We start from the raw sequence: 18,613 nt of genomic DNA on the forward strand, positions 1-18,613 counted from the left end.
AACAAAGAAGAACTTTCTAGCTTTTAACTCCATATAGGATAGGAGGGAGGAGATGTACAGAACCAATGCATACGTTGTCTGATGCATATTAAGGATGCTAGCTGCAAGGTGTCCTGGGCGTGCATCGCTTTGTCACTCTAATCTAAAGATCTCCTCACACCCAGGGCTCTTCCTCCGTTTCATTTGCTTCCAAGCTCATCTGAGCCAGAGCCACCGCTACAGGTACCATTCAGTTAAGTATGGGATTTTGACATTCTGTGTGTAAGAATGTAGTTTGAGACATTTCCCCCAGGACATCTGTGGAGAAGTAAATGCTTTAGAGTAAATGTTTTGTATGTTGCAGTGTGTTTTGATGAAAGTTGCCCAGATGCTAAAATATTTAAAGCCCATTTAGGCAGCTTATGATAGGGTTTTGCAGAGTTATCATATATATCTTCAGAATTTGTATACTACTGCTTGCTTAAAGTGGGATACCACTTGGTATTATTGGACCAATGTTAGACACATAGCCATGTCTCACAAAAGATACCAATTCAAAAGCACCAAAATTCACATTGATTTTTTTTAAATGCCACCAACCTATAGATGATTAAATGATACATACAAATATTATTTCATCTCTTTCTAAAATGACGTTTAGGCAGCTCCTGCAAGGAACAGGAGGTGATTAAGTACTTTGAAATTTACACAACAAAAGACCTTGCTGTAGTAAAAGTCCCCTAGAAAACATCCAATTTTCATAAGATTACTGGATTAGTATTATTGCAACCCATTAACAGTGTTTCAATTAATAAATCTCCTTACCATTTTCTGTGACTTCTGTGACCATTTTCTAAGACTTTAGTGTGGGAAACAGTTACTTCTTTTATCATAGATTTTAGTCTCAAATTTGTTCTCTTCCACATGGCCTTTAGTCCTACAAAAACATCTGTATTATGAGAACACTCAGAACATACCATCACAAGCTTTAAATTTTCCAAGAAAATAATACAGAGCTCTCTTTTGTGTTGTATACATTTTTTGAATGAATTTTAAAAGCTATGCTTTTCTATTTGATAGCTATAGGAGCAAGCATCTTTTCAATTATGTATCTGTCCATCAAGTTCACATACTACATTTAATGACTTAGGTTTAAAACAGAAGAGTAATCTAAACTGAAAAAGAGAATATGAGCTAGCATTTCTGATCGAGAACATAGGTATGAGAGGATCATGGATTTATTAGGTTATTGAAAGTTGTTAAAGGGTTTTCGCAAAGCATTCATCAGACAATGCACCTCTCACTTGATAGCCTGTGAATTTCATGGGCATGCTGCTGCATGTCATATTTAGAGGGTACAGAAGCTACCTCACTGAAGTAGAAAAATGTTTAGTTTTTATGGAAGCAATAAACTTTATTGCCCATTTTATCTCATTTCCTCATGGACTGCTATTCAGATGGTTTTGCCATTTTAGTGCTGGAGATTTTTTCCTATACCTATCTTCCAACCTACAGAAAAGATACCCTACAAATCTTCAAGATACGTATCTGGCTATTACAGTTTGTAGGTTCAGACTAACTTTTTTGAGGGTGTTCGAAGCCAACAGTTGTTCTCACCAAAAATCAGTAGAGTGTGCAAGTCACTGCTGTCATCTGAAGTATGCATAGCATAGTTCACAGGAACACACACACACAAAAGATCACTAACAGTCACAGTTTATTTACAACTAAACAGATTGCTGAGAAAATATTTTTCTTTAAACTTGTAGCAAAAAAAATTAGGAAAACCAGCAGTTTATTTTTGCTGTAGGTGTATCCTGGTTATTTTTTAAGTCAGTGTAACAGCAAATGGACAAATCATTTCCTATCCACTTTTCCCCCTCAAATTACTTAGAGATTTCAGGACCATATTTCTGTGAAAACGTTTCTGGACATCTGTGATTGCTGCATACAGCCTTCTTAGTAGAAAGCTGTATAGAAGACCATGTGGTTCATAGTTTCTTGCAAACAGCACCATGTGTTTTTTAGCCTTTATACAATGTCACTGTCAGAACAGAAGGTTTTGTGAAAAACGAGGTTTCACTCTCCTGTTAAAATTTAAAATTTAATAAAGGATAACAGGGGACCAAGACTATAAAGCAAAGTAACAGCACTGGGTGCTTGGCCCTTAGCCAAAAGCACACCACGATTACAGGGTCCAGGCTTTACATAGTTAACTATTGCATCATCTAAATGCATATTCATAGACAATTATACATATTCAAACATTTCTCTAAACTAGTTTGCATGTTCCAGGAACTGTTTAGCATGGCCCTTCCTATGATTCAGCTTTTAAGAGCATGCGCTTTCCTCTTGGCTGTGGTTTTGTTCAGTTGTGTTATCCCCCCCAGCCTGAGCCTTATTCCGTGGTCTTTGCAGATGACAGCTGCTGATAGTTGAAATGTCAGTGGCAGGGGTCTTCATCACACCGTTCATTGTATGTTATCCAACCAAGCAGGCAGCTCAATTACTGTAAGTTAACCACAAATATTCTAAAATAACCATATCAGCTATTTCACCACTCTAAGTTTAGTTAGTAACAGGAATAAAGGCATTAGTTATTATCACACAGCTATATCTTTATAACAAGGCTACTTTTGTAAGAATTAAAATTATACACATAGCATCTATTTTAATATTTGTGAAAAGCCAATATTTTAATATGTATTTATCACAGTTTCAAAATAGTCCCATTGTTGGAGAATGAATGCCGGCTACTGCTGACAGCCCTCTGTATCTACCCTTGCAGCACTGAACACACATGCAGAAATATCATCCAACAAGGGATCTAAAGCCAGAGGTTTTAACCTAAAGCAGCCAAGAACATTTCCGCCCTAGTTTCATGGAAACAGTAGCAACAATGGTAGCTAACAGTGCCTTTCCACCCTGCCATGGTACTTTAGTTGTAACAGTGTATCTCAGTTTACAAACAGAAGACTACCCAAAAACGTTCCAGGGTGGACTAAACGAAAACATCGAGACTTTCTTATCAACACATAGGTGTTTAGGCAGTTTTAAAAAGCAACTTTTGGACATTTTTTTAGTAGGAAGCTTTCACAAACCCAAGAACCGAGCACCTTTTTTGTTACGTTGCCCGGTTCTTCGGCTTGTGAAAGCTCGTCCTCAACACTGTCGCTGACCAGCTCAGGAGGACTCACGCGAGGGCTTACAGACCCTCAGGGTCAGCATTCTGGCAAATCAACCGTCGCGGTGGCGGAGTTTAGGGTACGGAATCGCATGGCTACGGCGACGGAAAGGCGCAGCGAGGCGGCGGCTTTTACCGCTCCGTTTTTCCTGCCTCCCGACAGAAGCGGTCACTCCTCCGTCCGCTCCATTCCCAGGACCGCAACGCCTCCCGCGCCCGCCGGGAAAGACGGGGCAAGTGAGGCCAGGCAGCGCCGCTCCGCCCCGCTGCGGTCCTGGCGCACCCGGCCGCCCGGGCTACACCTCTGCCTGCGGTGCGGAACGAATAGCTCCGGGCGCTGCGTTCGGAAGTTTGTGCCTCGTCGCACACCGTGCCGGCCGGAGCGCTAGGCTCCACGTTGGCTGCGCAGGCGCAGCGGCCGTGGCTGCCCGTGGCCCGCGGAGGGAGACCGAGGGCGGAGCGGCGGTGGCTCCGCGGGCCAGGGCGAAGGGAGATCGGGTCCGCCGCCCCCTGGACGCCCCTCGCCGCCTGATCGGCCGGGTCGCCCGGAAACCATACCCTCATCCCCTTCTCCCTCCCGCCACCATGTTCAAGAAGCTGAAGCAGAAGATCAGCGAGGAGCAGGTGCCGCCGCGCGGAGCAGGGGGACGTGCAGGCTCTCTCCCGCCGCAGGTACGGCGGGGGGGTGGCACTCGGAGACGTGTCCGCCGGGCCGTTGTGAGCGCTTGTCACTGCCTTTCAGCCGGCGGGGCAGGGCCGCGCCTTGCCCGGGGAGGCCATGGCGTCCCGCGGGCCGGTCAGACCGACCCCGCTGCCGCGGGAGGGTCGCGCCGCGCAGGCCTAGCCGACAGAAGACTCCGGGGTCGGTCGGCTGGCGGGCGTCGCGCCCCGGGTCGTTGTCAGCGTTGGGCGGCTTCGCTTGAACTTTGACATTTAAGTTTGCTGTTACCGATCTGCTTCCTGTCAGAGACCGTGCTTCGTTTTGGCCACTTTACAAAAGCTGTCTTGTGGAGGAATGTAAAAACCATCTCTTGCTTGAGCATCAAACAGCATGAAACAGAAATAATTTTTTTCTTTAGCATTTAAAGACACTTCGACGTTCACTGAATGATAATCCAGCATTGAGATCCCCAGTTATCCTTTTGTCTCATTTTATGTTTGTTCTTTCAGTTCTTTAAGTGCCTTCTGTTCCCATCTTTTAGAGGGCTAGTTTGCTTACCTCAGCCTTATTCTTACATTTTTTTTTTAACTGTAGAAGAATTGAGAGTATAGTATAAATCTGAGAACAAGGTGTTTATTTATTTGTTCTAGTGATTTTATTGTCCATTTCTCTCTTGTATGTACTTTTGCTAAATTACTATAAATGTTGGATTCTAGAAAATGCTGTTTTTAAGTGATAATACTAGATAGGACATGGGTCTAGAGTATATCTCTTAAGTGACAGTGAGCAAAAAAACGTTGTGATGATTTCATGTATGTGTTCAAACAGAATAAATTCTCTCTTAGCAAATTTTGGGTAGAAAGACTTCAACAAGTTAACTTCCTACTTGCAAAGTCTGCTGATAATGTCTGCCTGTGTCTCATTGCAAGTTTAAGTATCCTTTGCATCTTGGAATCTAAAAATATAAAACTGATATAAACTCTGAATCCTATGAATGTTAAGCTGCAGGCAGGTAATTTAGTTAATTTGACATATAGGTGATTAGTTGCCTGGGCTTGATCTGAGTGTAATTTGAACCACTGGGAAATTTGGACCTGCACAGTCTTAGTATTAGACTATGGTTTCAAAACTGCTGACAGTCAGTTATATTGTGTTCTTTGAATCACTCATTTGTGAAATAGAGGTAAGATTTTTTAAAATGGATCTATTGTAAAGTTCTATGTTACTTGTTCAGTCTTACTTTAAGGCCTTCCATAGTTATTAATTCTGTGCCTTCTCTAGTTAGTGAAGTATATTTTTGTTAGTTGCGGTTTAGAGTGCTGTCTTAATTGCTACATGTGGTGAGCTTTCAGTACAGTGTAAAGACATTGAACTGCAGAGTTTACTGTTTTCAATAAGCAGCAGCTAAATTATGATACTTTGCACATAGTAATCCACTTATTTCAGGATACTCAGTGCATGTGTTCAAGAGTTGGTACTTGCTGAAAATCATCCTACTGAATAAATATGGGCCTCAGTGCATATGTGCACCCAACAGTGTAATATACTTCAGTCTTTATCTGGCTCTTGAAAAATTAACATTGACAAGTACCCTGAAACCTGATACAAGAGCTTATGATAAATTATACCTAGTCTGTAGATCTAGTCTGCTGTACTATGGACAGAGCAGATCATGTAACTCAAGGATTGACATAAGTGGAAAGGCAGAAGCAAAAAAAATTCAACGTTTTTATTTTCATGTAAAATAGTTGTCTTGCAATATTTCTTACTCCTCAGTTGTTCTCAACACTAGGAGGAAATAGTTAAATTTGATCTTAGATGTAAAATAGATTTGTTTTCTCACTTGTCGGATCTCATTTGAAAACAGATTCTGTGAAGGAGGAAGAAGTGAGGTTTTGAGGCTTATAAAATATACTGTAGTCTAGCAAAAGGTGTAGGATATGCTTTTGTTCCTTTGCTTTTGGTAATTCAGATGCTTAAAATGCATTACTTCCTGTCAAAACATTTTCAGACCAAATTTTCATAGCTCTTTTCTTTTCTATACCCTGTTGTAGAGACGCTTCACTCACTGTGCTCTATACCCTCTCTGCTCCACTCATATCCCCTACTTTGAGACCTAGAACTTCACATTTGTGCTCTGATTTGTAGTGTCCAAGACTAAATTTACTAACTTAAAACTAGCGTAAATCTGGAGCTAAAATTACTCAACTGTAACTCTTTTTTTTTTGAGGAGGTGTTTGTATAATATGAATGGTTAGCTAACTGATGTTATGTGTATCTGTCAGATTGAGAATACCTGCGCTCCACAGTCTGCGGGACACATCTCTTTCTGACTACTGACAGGGAGGAAAAAACGCTAGTGCCATTACAGGTGTCTTGGACTGATACTTGTCACCTGACAAACAGGGATGAAGAAAAAATTGAGATGGTCAATACTTTGTTTACCCCAGTCTTTAATAGTACTGATAGACCTTGGGCTACCTGGTCCTGAGTCAGAGGACCATGACTGCAGGAACATTGACTTTCCATTTGTGAAAACTGGAATTTTAAGGGACAATTTGTGTCAGTTGAATGTTCATAAGTTCATGGGGCCTGTGGGATCCATCCTAGGGTACTAAAGGAGTCAGCAAGCATTATGGTAGGACCTTTCTCAGTCATCTTGGGCATCTGAGGAGGTAATTGCCGACTGGGAGCTAGCCAGTATTATTCCAGGTTACAAGGGCATGAGAAAATACCCAGGAAACTACAGAGTTTCCCTGAGGACCTGGAAAAATTATTAAGAAGATCATCCTAGATGCTATTGAAAGACACTTAAAGAACAGTGGAATCATCAGACACAGTCAGCATGGGTTCACAAGGGGAGAATCCTGTTTAACTGCTTAAATAACCTTCTGCAGTAAGTTCACGTGCCTGTTAGACAAAGGGAAGGTGGTAGATGTAGTTTTTCTGGGTTTTATAAAGGCTTTTGGTACTGTTCTTCCCAGCATTCTTCCAGACAAGTTGTGCAACAGTGGGATGAGCAGCTATGCAGTGCACTGGGTGAAGAATTGGTTGAAGAGCAGAGCTCAAATTGTTTCAGGGAACAGGACAACATCTGGCTGCTGACCAGTTACCAGTGTTGTTCCTCAGGGCTCAATTCTAGAGGCAGCTCTGTTCAGTCTTGTTATCAATGATCTGGAGGCTGCAGTTGAATGCACAAATGGTTTGGTGATGATACTAAACTGGGAAGTGCTGCTGACTCTCCCATGGGATTAGAGGCTTTGCCTTGCAGAGGGATCTGGATTGATTGGAGTATAAATCACCAATGGCATGAAGCTGAGCAAGGCCAACCAAATGCTGGATTCTGCACCTGGGATGGAGTAATTCCAGACATGAGTCTGAACTGGGAGAGGCGTGGCTGGAGAGCAGCCCTGCAGAAAGGGTCTGGGAGTGCTGGTTGGCAGGAAGCTCAATGGGATCAGCAGTGTGTGTGTGCCCTGGCAGCCAGGAGAGCAGACCTCATGCCGGGGTGAGTCAAACGCAGCATCACCAGCCAACCCAGAGAGGTGATTATCCCACTGAATTCAGCACTGGTGCAGCCTCACCTCGACTGTTGTGTGCAGTTCCGGGCCCCACCATTTATAAAGAATAGGAGAGTACTTGACCGTGTCCTGAGAAGGGCACCAAAGCAGGGCAAGGGACTGGCAGGAATGTGCTCTGAGGAGCAGCTGAGGGCACTGGGCTTATCTGGGCTGGAGAGGAGGAGGCTGAGGGGTGATCTCACTTCTCCCTACAGCTTCTTGAGGAGGAGAGGTGGAGAGGGAAGTGCTAAGCTCTTCTCTCTGGTACACGGTGCCAGAGCATTCAGGAATAAGTCAAAGCTGCATCTGTCATGGGAGGATTGGACTTGACATGAGGAGACACTTTTTTACTCAGAGGGTGGCCAAAACCTGGAATAGGCTTCCTGCAGAGGTGGTCGATGCCTTCCCCACCCATGCCTGTCAGTGCTGAAGAGGCGTTTGCACAGTGTCCTTAAAGCCGTGCTTTCACTTCTAGTCAGCCCTGACTGGTCAGGCAATTGATCCCTTCCAATTTAACTATATTACCCTGTTTCAGCTCTTTCTGGTTTTGCATAAGATCAATGAATATTTGTGCTGCAAAGCTTAGTGCCACTGAAATGGCTGTAAATTGACAAGAAATCTGAATGCAGCAGTGAGAACTGTAGAACCATTAAGGGCAGGGTGAAGATGTGTTCATACTGCTTCTAAACAGTGACAAAGTATCCATGAATGTTTTTGGCCCTCATCATACAGAAGGAAATTTATTTCCAAACAAACTTCTTTTAAATCCTGGCATTGGATTAGGGGATAGGAATAAAAGGAGAGTAGGCTGTCAGCGTGAATAAATTGGTTTTTTTACAAACCATATGAATACTTTTGCTATTATTTTTTTTCAGCAGTACGTAAAGCTTTCATGGTGAATAGCTTTTTGGTACTAGGTAAGCTGTTTGACTTTTGAGTAGTATTTTCAGGTTGGGATGTTGGGTCTAGCTCGTCAGACCTGTAACTATGACTGATTTTAGAATAATTTTGATGCAGAAAAGAATGAATATAGCTGCCACTCCTGGTTCCAGCAGTGTTCAGCTGATAGAAATTCCAAGAGAAGGTAGAGTCAAGACATGCATGTGCTTGCCTTATATCCTGGGTTAAGTACCCCTTGGCTTTCCTTTTCCTTTTCCTTTTCCTTTTCCTTTTCCTTTTCCTTTTCCTTTTCCTTTTCCTTTTCCTTTTCCTTTTCCTTTTTTTTATTTTTTCTTTCCTTTTCCTTCTCCCAGCTGGAACTTCTGGTCATCTGGCCACTCTGGGCCTTGATTAGGGCTCCAGAGGCAGAGTGTGGCACATTGCCTCTGATGTGCCAGGGATTGGCAGCCGCTGCAGGGCTGGGATACAGGTCCAGTGGGATGGAGTGTGTGGAGCAGGGCATCACCTCAGCAAAGCAAGGTCCAATCTTTCCCTTTCCCCACATGCATGTAAAATGTTTTGAGCCCACAATCCTTCCTAATGAGAGATCTTGCTAATTACTTTTTTTTAATAGATATGCTTGTTGATACTTTACTACTCATTACATTTAAACTGATTTTGTATTTGAAGTTTGAACTATGAGGCCGTCAAGGTAGCTTGTGTTGAGTTGGTGTGACTGCTGAGAACCTCTGTCTGTAAAATTTCTGTGAATAGATGTTTAGTTCTGATAGGAACAACAAGTACATGTTGACATCAAAAAATGTAGCAATTTCTTCTGCCCTTTTTCATTATTTAGATTCAATTTTATAAATGCTATAAATTTATATCTATATAAATTTGTATTTCTTCTTGTGTAATTTTTTGTTGTTAATTTTCTAGGTTCTTAATCAGATGCTATTCCACTTGTAAATGCTTGAATACCTGTCAAATCACAAAGCTTTTAAACCTTAAGCAACTGTAATATGTTCCTAAAATATTAGGAGGCTTGTTTTTCACATATAGTCTAAGAGGACCATAGTCAGAAATAATTAAAATAGCCTATTTTGTTGCATGTTCCTATGGCTGATTCTTGACACATTCTGTCCTGGAGACCTTGTAGTAAGGTAGAACTTGTCACAGATGGTTGTTTTCTTTAAAAAAATCTAGAGTAGGCTTTACTGAGATGATATAGTTAGTAATTGTTGAAGTAAATTATGATACAGAATAATGAGTTCTGGAGTTAATAGTATTACTTGTTGATATAAATGCTCCGTCTGTAGGTCCCTTCCAAATCCTCTCTGTCAGCTGGCAACAGAATCAGGACAACTTCATTCACAGATCAGAATGATGAAGGCACTTCAACACCAGACAAAGAGGTCAGTTGAGAACTGTTTCTCTCTTTTTCAACTTAAAAAAAGTCTTACTTTGTGTCCTTTGTTGCATTTTTTTTCTCAATCTCACGCTTCTCTGTGCATTTATAGGTATGAATAGTCTGTATTTTAGGTTAAATTCTAAAGTGTTTAATATTAATAAAACAGATCTTTAAGCTTTAGTGATTAACTCCCAGATTAAGAAACATTTTAAATCTTCAGGTCTTAAAAGTCTTACCTCTGAACTGAACTCAGTGTGATAGTGGGACAGAAGTTTGGTTTTTTCCCACTTTCGGTTGAAGAACTAGGTGAATCCAGGTAATTTGAGGTGGATGATCCAAAAGGTTTAAACAGAGCATTTGTGATTGTTTCTAACCATGCTAGTAATAATTATCAAACCCAAAATTCTTTCCCCCACCCCACTTCCTCTCTCCCCTGCTCCCAAAATAAAAAAAACAACCCATCCCCCTTCACCCTTCCAAAGAAACTAAACAACAAACCAAAGGGAGTCTAAATTATCAGTCATAAAATAATCATTGTCAGGATGATGGGTAACCCTGACTTGCATAATAAAGCAAACAGAGAAGATAATCTGCACTTATCTTGTTTCATATTGAGTACTGTGGCTCTTTTGAAGTGGCTTGATTAAAAAAAAGCAACAAATACAAGCAAACAAAAAATTTCCGTGACTTAGTGAGCATGAACATAGGCTGGTATCATAAAGCAGGGTCTTTCTGTGATTGTGAGAACTTTTTCAGAGGAAATGTTTTGTCCTAGTGAGAAAATTCAGTTGCTATATTTTGCCACAAAAAATGATGTGTTTCCTTGCAGTGGAACAAACCTCTTTAGTTTTTAACACCACATTTTCTTTAGGAGATAATTAGCTATACCTGGAATTTGTAATAGATTTCATTATGAATGCTGTCAGTGATTACAGCTTGGCAGTTTGCTTCCTGCAATAATAGAAATCAAAGGGAAAGTACCTCATGATTTCATTTTGTATTTTGGTGTTTACTGATAAATGCTTATTTTCTCTACTGTGTTATGTATATGTGTGTGTGTGTATGTATATACGTATATATGTGTGTAATGACTTTCCCTGTCCTTGGAGAAAGATTTTCTGTTAACTGGTGTTTCAGAATGTTAGCAAGCATTGTCACCCAGGATAAATTATTAAGTTTTTCAGTAAGGAGGATTTTCTGTTCTTAATGCAGGGTATGGAAGTAGCACATTGCCACATGAGAGCTACTACTATGTCATAGAAGGAGTGAGTTGGTACTGCGAGTTGATTCCTCTCTTTTTTAAAAATTTGTTGTATAATGTGCAGGATGTTAAAGAATTGATTTGGCCAAGGTTTTCTGACTTTTTAAGCAGCAAAAGCGTGCAACTGAATCACTGTTTTTTGTTTGTTGTTAACTTGGTGCTGCCTTGGCAAATGGAAGAACTCTTCCTTCCTTTTTCAGTGAGAAATAAAGGAAAAGATTCACTGGTAATACTCCTCACCCTTTTATTGTACTTATGTCAACTGTCTTTCTGCTCAGATACTTACTGGTTGATTGAACGGCAGAATACTTACCTTAACTTATGTTCATATTTGAAGGTGCTTGCTTTTATTCCAAATCTGAAAAAGGTATGTGAGCCTGAAGGCTTATCTTCTTTTTCAGTTTAATCAATTGATTTAGTAAAAAAAGTAATAGTTCTTTTCACAATTTGGATAGCATATTTAAAAGATAAATATATTTTGAAATTTTATTGGATGCTGCAGACATTTCACCTGTATCAGTGCTTGCTGTAGTGTTAATAATTTCTATTGAGAACTACATTAACTTCATTAGATATGTGTTGTCCCCAGCAAACTCCATTTTCAGACTGCTGTTCCAGACAAACAGGAGAAACAAAGGATTCCCCACATGCTAGGCTACAGTGGAAGAGCATTAACCTCTAAATAGACTGGTTAGAGTGGAATGACCAGAGAGGGAGAAGGAGAAATATGATTAAGAGTGGAAACAGAGGTACTAAAGTACCCTCAGATTTACAGTTATCCTTGGTCTTAGGGGAGCTGCCATAACAGTTTTACTTGTGAAACACATCCTTTAATTAAAAATTGAGGAAGTAGTGAAGTTCCAAGGGGGTGGAAACCTCTTGTTTTTTTGGCCAGGACTGTTTTTACATCAAATGGAAAATTCTACGAAAAATTAAGTTTCAATGATTAAGACAAGAAATTTCATTTCTCAAAAAAATTCTCATAAATGTTGGCAGTATGATTAAAAGCAAATAATCTTTGAAATTTGTTGGATTAGATTTTCATAAAATTCAGTTCAGCAGCAGTATTACTATGCCTAAATCAGATGCAGATATGGCATACTGTCACTGAAAATACATATCCTGATTATATACGCACCTTATGTCTTTTGGAGGGCATTTTTTTGCAGTGTTCTGATTTGACAAGACAGTTGTTTTATGTGCAGGTGTCAATGGCAGTGGCATTAGAGTGAGCTGTTGGACAACATTTAATACACTGAAAATATTTGGTTGAAGAGTATTGTATACTAAAACATTCTTGCACCATATGAATAATTGCTAACTCTTTTAGTACTGAAAGCTAAGCAAAACTAGTGTTTCATAATTTTGTATGTTTTCTATCCTCCCCTGTGAGCTGTTTTAGTATGTCTTTAAATAGATCAGGTTTTTGTATTTTTATTTCTGTAGTATGAAAGTTACAAGCATTACACATGAACTCTTTGGTTTATTCATGGAATATTTATATAATAAAAATGATTTCAGAATTAATTACAGTTGTAAATGACATCATTAGTCAGATCAACGAATTATAGTAAAACATATGTGCAAACATTCTTGCTTTATAGTCTACAGTGATAAGATTTTTTTTAATATTTCAAAATTACGAGATGTTATCAGTGTAAAATAGACCTACGACTGGTATGCTCTATTTATGGAATACCAGGTAAGTTTCTTTTTCATGCCGGTTTTCTTCTTCAGCTTGTATTGTATTGGATGTGTGGATCTCTAGTAGCGGTGTTACAGAAAACCTCATAATTTTTTCATTTATAGAAAAAAGCAGACATCTGACTAGTTCCATATTCTGTTATTGCAAGTAGCTCATAAAATATGACTACATTGTGAGGTAAAAGTACTTCCATAGAACTCCTTCAGACAATTTGCATATCCAATGCTTTCTGAGTTGGTATGCTGCCATTTGAAACAGCCTTAGACTATTAAAATGTGCTTATTCTTCCCTCTGTCTTGCTGTGGTGGTATATAACATAGCAAAACTGCTTATGTGCAATTACAGAAGCCTGTAAGTGTTAACATACTACAATTCCAGTCTTTTCCAGGGAAGGATAGTGTTCATTTTCCAAACTATTACCGCACTGACTTTTGAACAGAGTTTTAGGTGAAATACATCTGTCATATTCACTATAGTTCCTGGAAGTTAAAAATGTTCTTTTTCTTCTACAGTATACTTGTTTACAAGTATACAAGGCCCAACTGCAGAAGTTAACAAAGCTAATTCCCTATCAGCTGACAGCAAACAGCTGATAGATTGCTGTGGATGACCTACGAGTCATGCAGATCCAAATATCACTGACATCCTCATGAGTGTTATGGAAGTGACAGCAGAGCACGGTATATATAGCTCTTAGAACTAAAGATAAATTAGCCAAGGTACTTTTTGGTCTCACTTTAGTGGTATATAATGACTGTGTTATTAAATTAGTTGAAATGTTTCTCTAGCATTGGCTATTAATAAAGCATGACAAGTAAAACTGAAATTATATTCATTCAGTACATTTGTTATTCCTGCATCTTTCCTGTATTCATATACTTAATTTGAATTACATCTAAATAGGTGCTGACATGCAAAGATGGTAGTGGTTCAGATATATCTATATTTTTTTCCTTTCTGATACTTAAGACTAAATTTTGGAGGCTGTATAAACTAGTTTAAATCTAAACTTGGATTTTACAACTCCTGATACATATATCAACATGCTTAGATTGCTCATCAAAATGAAAGGCAAACCAGAAAAGACCTTGTATTTGATTTCTGTACAACCTCTTTTTTAATTGCAGAGAGAAACCCCTGAACTTTTAGCTCTTCAGTTTTTGCTGTTCCCTTATCACAGCAGAGATGAGGCATAAAAGGTTATGTTGCAAATTGCGCAAACCTTTTATAAATAAATATTTTGTAAATAAGAAAATTACCGAGTTATTCACAACTTTTTTTCCTGACATTTGCCACCTTGGTCAAATAACCAAATTTATTTATTTATTTTACTCTGGGGTGTGAGTTCTTTTCAGTAAGAGTCAAAACTGAGCCTCTAGCTGATAGTTGATGTCTTCTAGCTCCTTGAAGTAGATGAGGAAATAGTGGTTTTTCTCTAAGATGAGTTTTGTAGTCTCATCCTCTTCCCTCTCTCTTTCTGTGCTGGTATATAACATAGTAAAACTGCTCATGTACAATTGTAGAAGATTTTAAGTATTAACATACTCAAATACCCATACGCCATGATGCACTTTGCTAACAAAATGTATGAATTTTCAAATTTCCTTGGTAACAGGTTAATACAAAATTTGGAACTACTGATTCTCTTCTTTTTCTGAAAGGGAATCATGATTAGCTTTGGAAATCAAACATATTATATGTATGTAACATTCAACTACTAGTGTAATATTCAACTACTGCCACCGCCAGAGCTATGAGACTTGGGTCAAACTCTAATCCCTGTAAAATTTTGGGTTTTCTTTCACAGCATGTTAAGGAAGCCCTTTGATCTAGGAGGCATTTTGGCCTTTGAACCCCACTTGTCATAATCCTTGCAAAAGAAGATTTGAGCATGGTAATTCTTCAGAGGGAGGAAGAATAATAAGAATAATAAGAATAATAAGAATAATAAGAATAATAAGAATAATAAGAATAATAAGAATAATAAGAACACAGTTGTTTCTGGAGTTCAGAAGGTCCTTAAAGATCAAGTAAGGCTGCTTCACTTAGGCCAAACTTGAGGGTTACAAAAATGGTTCAGAATGTTGAAAATACAAAGGTTATTTAAAAAATAACTTTATGTGTCCTTTGATAATACTGACGGTAACATCATCTGGCATTTGGCTTCTTTGACCATTTTACCTCATTTGCAACATTCTATCCAAGATAAAAACATTTGTTGCTTGGTAGGATTTTACTTGCAAAAAGCCAGAATAAGAATTAAATATTGTGAGAAAAAATCCCCAGAGTCTCAGCCTGTTACGGAAACTTTCCTGTTTGACCGTCCAGGAGCCATTCTGGTGGTCACACTTGCACCACCCCAGGCTTTTGCTGCTGTGACTGAAGCCCCTTCACTGCAGGCAGCTCCACTGAGCTGATGGCTGCCCCACCCGACTCCCCACACACTCACCATGTGAGATAAGTTTCCCTCACTGGCTTGACCCAAGGTTTCCCATAGCAGAGTCCTAGACTCTCCATCCTTTAGGAAATTTTATTGTGGTGCAGCAAATGAGAGATGGAGTTGGGTTCCTCCTGGTAGGGACCCTGCACAAAGGAATGCCTGGTTTTCATTCTGTGTGCTTGTTTTAATGGTGATATTTGATCTGGGGTCTTCTCACTGTTTATTGGATTTTACAGAGTCTCTGGGTGACTGGCTGCCATCAGGCTGGGATGGCAAGTCCCTGTGCCCTTTATTGGGCAAAGGGTTCATTGCTGGGGGTTTCAGCCATTTCCCCCCACCCAGGGCACAACCTGTATCTTGCAGTGCAACTGTACACTGAGCTACCTGCACTGGATGTAGTCCTCAACAGCCTTTAGCTTATAAATTTGGAGCCTGACATTAAGGTCAGTATGAGCTAGGGAGATGCTTTATCCTGAAATATCACAGAGTCAGTAGGATTGGAAGGAACCTCTGGAGATCATGTAGTCCTACTCCCTGCCAAGGCAGGGTCACCTAGAGCAGGTTACACAGGAAAGGAGTATGTCCAGGTAGATTTTGAATGTCTCCAGAGAGGGCGACTCTATGACCTCCCTGGGCAGCCTGTTCCAGTGTTCTGCCACCCTAAGTGTAAAGAACTTCTTCCTTATGTTGAGGTGGAACTGTTTGGAGTTTAGTTTATGGCCATTACTTCTTGTCCTGTTGCTGGGCACCACTGAAAAGAGTCTGACACCATCCTCTTGACAATTCTTTTGAAATATTTGTGTGTATTGATTAGATCCCTTCTCTGTCTTCTCTAGACTAAACAGGCCCAGCTCCCACAGTCTTTTTTTGTCAGAAAGATGTTCCAGATGCCTGATTATCTTTGTGGTACTCTGCTGGATGCTCTCATGAGCTCCTTATCTTTCTGATTCTGAGGAGCCCAGAACTCAACTCAGCACTCCAGATGTTTTCTCATTAGGGCTGAGTAGAGGGGGAGGATCATCTCCCTCAACCTGCTGGGCTAAATCATCCTGATGTACCCCAAGACACCATTGGCCCTCCTAGATGCAAGTGCACTGCTGGCTCATGGTGACCTTGAGACTCCACCCAGACTCTAAGGTCCTTCTCTGCAGAGCTGCCCTCCAATAGGTCAGCTACCCAACTTGTACTGGTACTTGGGGTTATTCTTTTCCACGTGCAGTCACCTCATTGAACTTCATTAGGCTTCTCTGTGCCTAATCAAGATCCTGCTAAATGGCAACACAGCCTTCCGCTGTATGAGCCACTACCCATAGAGTATGTTTGAAACAAAATGTTCTAAGATCTTAGTAGGATTTCTGTAGCAAACTTCTAGTGTGATATGATGGCATTCTTAGGATTAGAGAAGGTTAATTAATGACTGATGTCTTTGCATGTGCTGTTTGCCGTAGGCTTCATCTCAGTTGGATTCTCTACTTGTCCAGTTTTATTGATCACAATCCCTAGTGCTGATGGCCTAGTGCTAATGTAGTGCTAGTGATACATGAGACAGTTTAGCACCAGAACTCTTTAATGTTTTGGAAGCTATTAAGATAATTCAGAGTGGGTTTTAGGACAAATCCTGAAGCACAAGAATCCCGTGTGGTAATACTGTTTAATTTTGGCTGACTAGCAAGTTGTTTCTTCCCTGTTTGCAGGCATAGGTGAATAATTTTTAGTGATTTGTAATACCCTTTTCCCTAACCTCCCCGCCCCTAAGTTAACTAGACAGTTGGTTCTTAAAGTCATACTGAATAGATGGTTGAAAAAAAAGAAAAATATAGATAAAAACCCATTAAAATATTGGAAAGCATTAAGTAGTGTAATTACAGGACTCACTAGAGAGCTCTGCCTGTAATTTAACTAAATATGTAGCAGGTTAGCGTCGCTGTTGAGCCACTAGCAGAGAAGAAAACCCGGATTCTCAGCGTGGCATAGAAAAGAGAGCTTTATTATTTTGAATCCAACCTATATAGACTTTTCAGAGGTCACCCAGATTGGTCAGTCAGAAACCTCCCCCTAGGCCTGATTGGCCAGGCCTGAACTATCCAAATCTCGAGACACAGTTTCAACAACATCCAAACTTTATCTTTGTTTATAAAACACAGGAGAAAGTTCTCATGGGAAAGACCTGTGCTAGCCACAGCTTAGGAGCTGTCAGAGTAACAAAAATACTGTAAGCAAGTCCTTAAATATTTTCATTGTTGGTCATCTAACATCAGAGAGTGGAGGATGAACTCACTAATGGGCAAATGCAGCCAGTTCTAAATGAGTTAAAGAAATACCACCCTTGGACCATGGTTGAATATATTTTGTGTTTGGGTGCTATTTGAAGTGGGAAACTCTCAGCTACTGAAGAGGAAATATTTTGAAATTTCATATTGATACAGTGATCACTGTTCTGCCTCAGTATTGTTCTGCCCTGCTTTTTTTTTTTTTTAGGGTTGGCTCAGAATCACAGAATTAAGTAGGTTGGAAAAGACCTTGAGATCATCGAGTCCAACCTGTGACCTAACACCACCTTGCCAACTAGACCATGGCACTGAGTGCCACATCCAGTCTTTTCTTAAGCACCTCCAGGGATAGTGACTCTACCACCTTCCTAGTGTTATAAATGAAAACAAGTCAATCGAAAATTTAGTAGCAAAAATTTTATGTAAAGCAGATTCCAAAATAGCAATGATTATTAAAATACAGAATTTAGAATATAAGGCTGGAGGCAATAAGCAAAGCAGTGCTGGGTGTGTCTAGGAGTCTCTGCTCCACAGACAAAGCACACCTTCTGTTTAAAACTCCTCCTTTTTATACATTTTTCAGTTTAGTTTCTCAGAAATTCCCACTCCTCTGAATTCCCGAGTTTTACATCATGCTCTGTCTTCTGCGCTTGCGTTCGCTGTTGCTGGGGTCTGTTGCTGGGGGTCATAAAGAGGATGGTCCTTTTGCGCTTGCGTCTTTGCTGTTACGAGGGGTTCTAAAAACCACAGAGCAAGCAAAAGCTAGGAAAAAGGGGGGTCAAACTCAGGTGGGCTAAAAGGCAGTTACAGCACAATTTCTATAACTCAACTACAAAAATTTCATTTTCTATAAAGTATCAATACAGTCTGGTATCTTTCCATGCTCTATAAGGAAAATCCTGTCTTTGAGTCTCAGTTTATTTCTTATAAGGACAACCCTACTCCTCATAGCAGTCTGTTGCTAATTGTTTCTAGGGCTAATTTGAGATGTTTTATTTCTTGACATGAATCATACCTGCATATATTACACTAGGCAGCCCATTCCAATGCCCAGTCACTCCTTCTGTGCAGAACTTCTTCCTCATGTCCTTCTATACCTCCTAAACCTAAACCTCCTCTGGTGCAGTTTAAGACTGCCACTTGTTTCCTCGAAGAAGAGACTGACCCCCGCCTGGCTACAACCTCCTTTCAGGGAGTTGTCGAGAGTGAAAAGGTCTCCCCTGATGTTGCTGTTAAGCCACTAGCAGAGTAAAGAACCCAGTT

General features: G+C 40.1%; 1 protein-coding gene and 1 long non-coding RNA gene across 16 annotated transcripts in view; one reads left to right on the forward strand and one right to left on the reverse strand.

Moving 5' to 3' along the window:
- Positions 1–2,069: 2,069 nt before the first annotated feature.
- LOC146441391 (uncharacterized) lies at positions 2,070–3,497 on the reverse strand. The gene is made up of 2 exons (XR_014849892.1): positions 3,096–3,497; positions 2,070–2,488 (listed from the first exon to the last, which is right to left on the reverse strand). It is a non-coding gene; the product is annotated as an uncharacterized LOC146441391 (long non-coding RNA).
- A 101-nt stretch (positions 3,498–3,598) lies between these two features.
- The window catches only part of GOLGA4 (golgin A4), an 82,062-nt gene continuing 67,047 nt past the window's right edge, over positions 3,599–18,613 (forward strand). For all 15 annotated transcript variants that reach the window (XM_085051643.1, XM_085051646.1, XM_085051644.1 and 12 more), the window contains exons 1-2: positions 3,599–3,835; positions 9,583–9,678. In XM_085051643.1, coding sequence (XP_084907769.1) covers positions 3,749–3,835; positions 9,583–9,678 — 183 coding nt within the window. In that variant the 5' untranslated portion in view covers positions 3,599–3,748. The remainder of the gene's footprint in view (positions 3,836–9,582; positions 9,679–18,613) is intronic.

Source organism: Lichenostomus cassidix, chromosome 2, assembly GCF_008360975.1.
Source record: "Lichenostomus cassidix isolate B80296 chromosome 2, HeHo_3.0, whole genome shotgun sequence".
NCBI lineage: Eukaryota > Metazoa > Chordata > Aves > Passeriformes > Meliphagidae > Lichenostomus > Lichenostomus cassidix.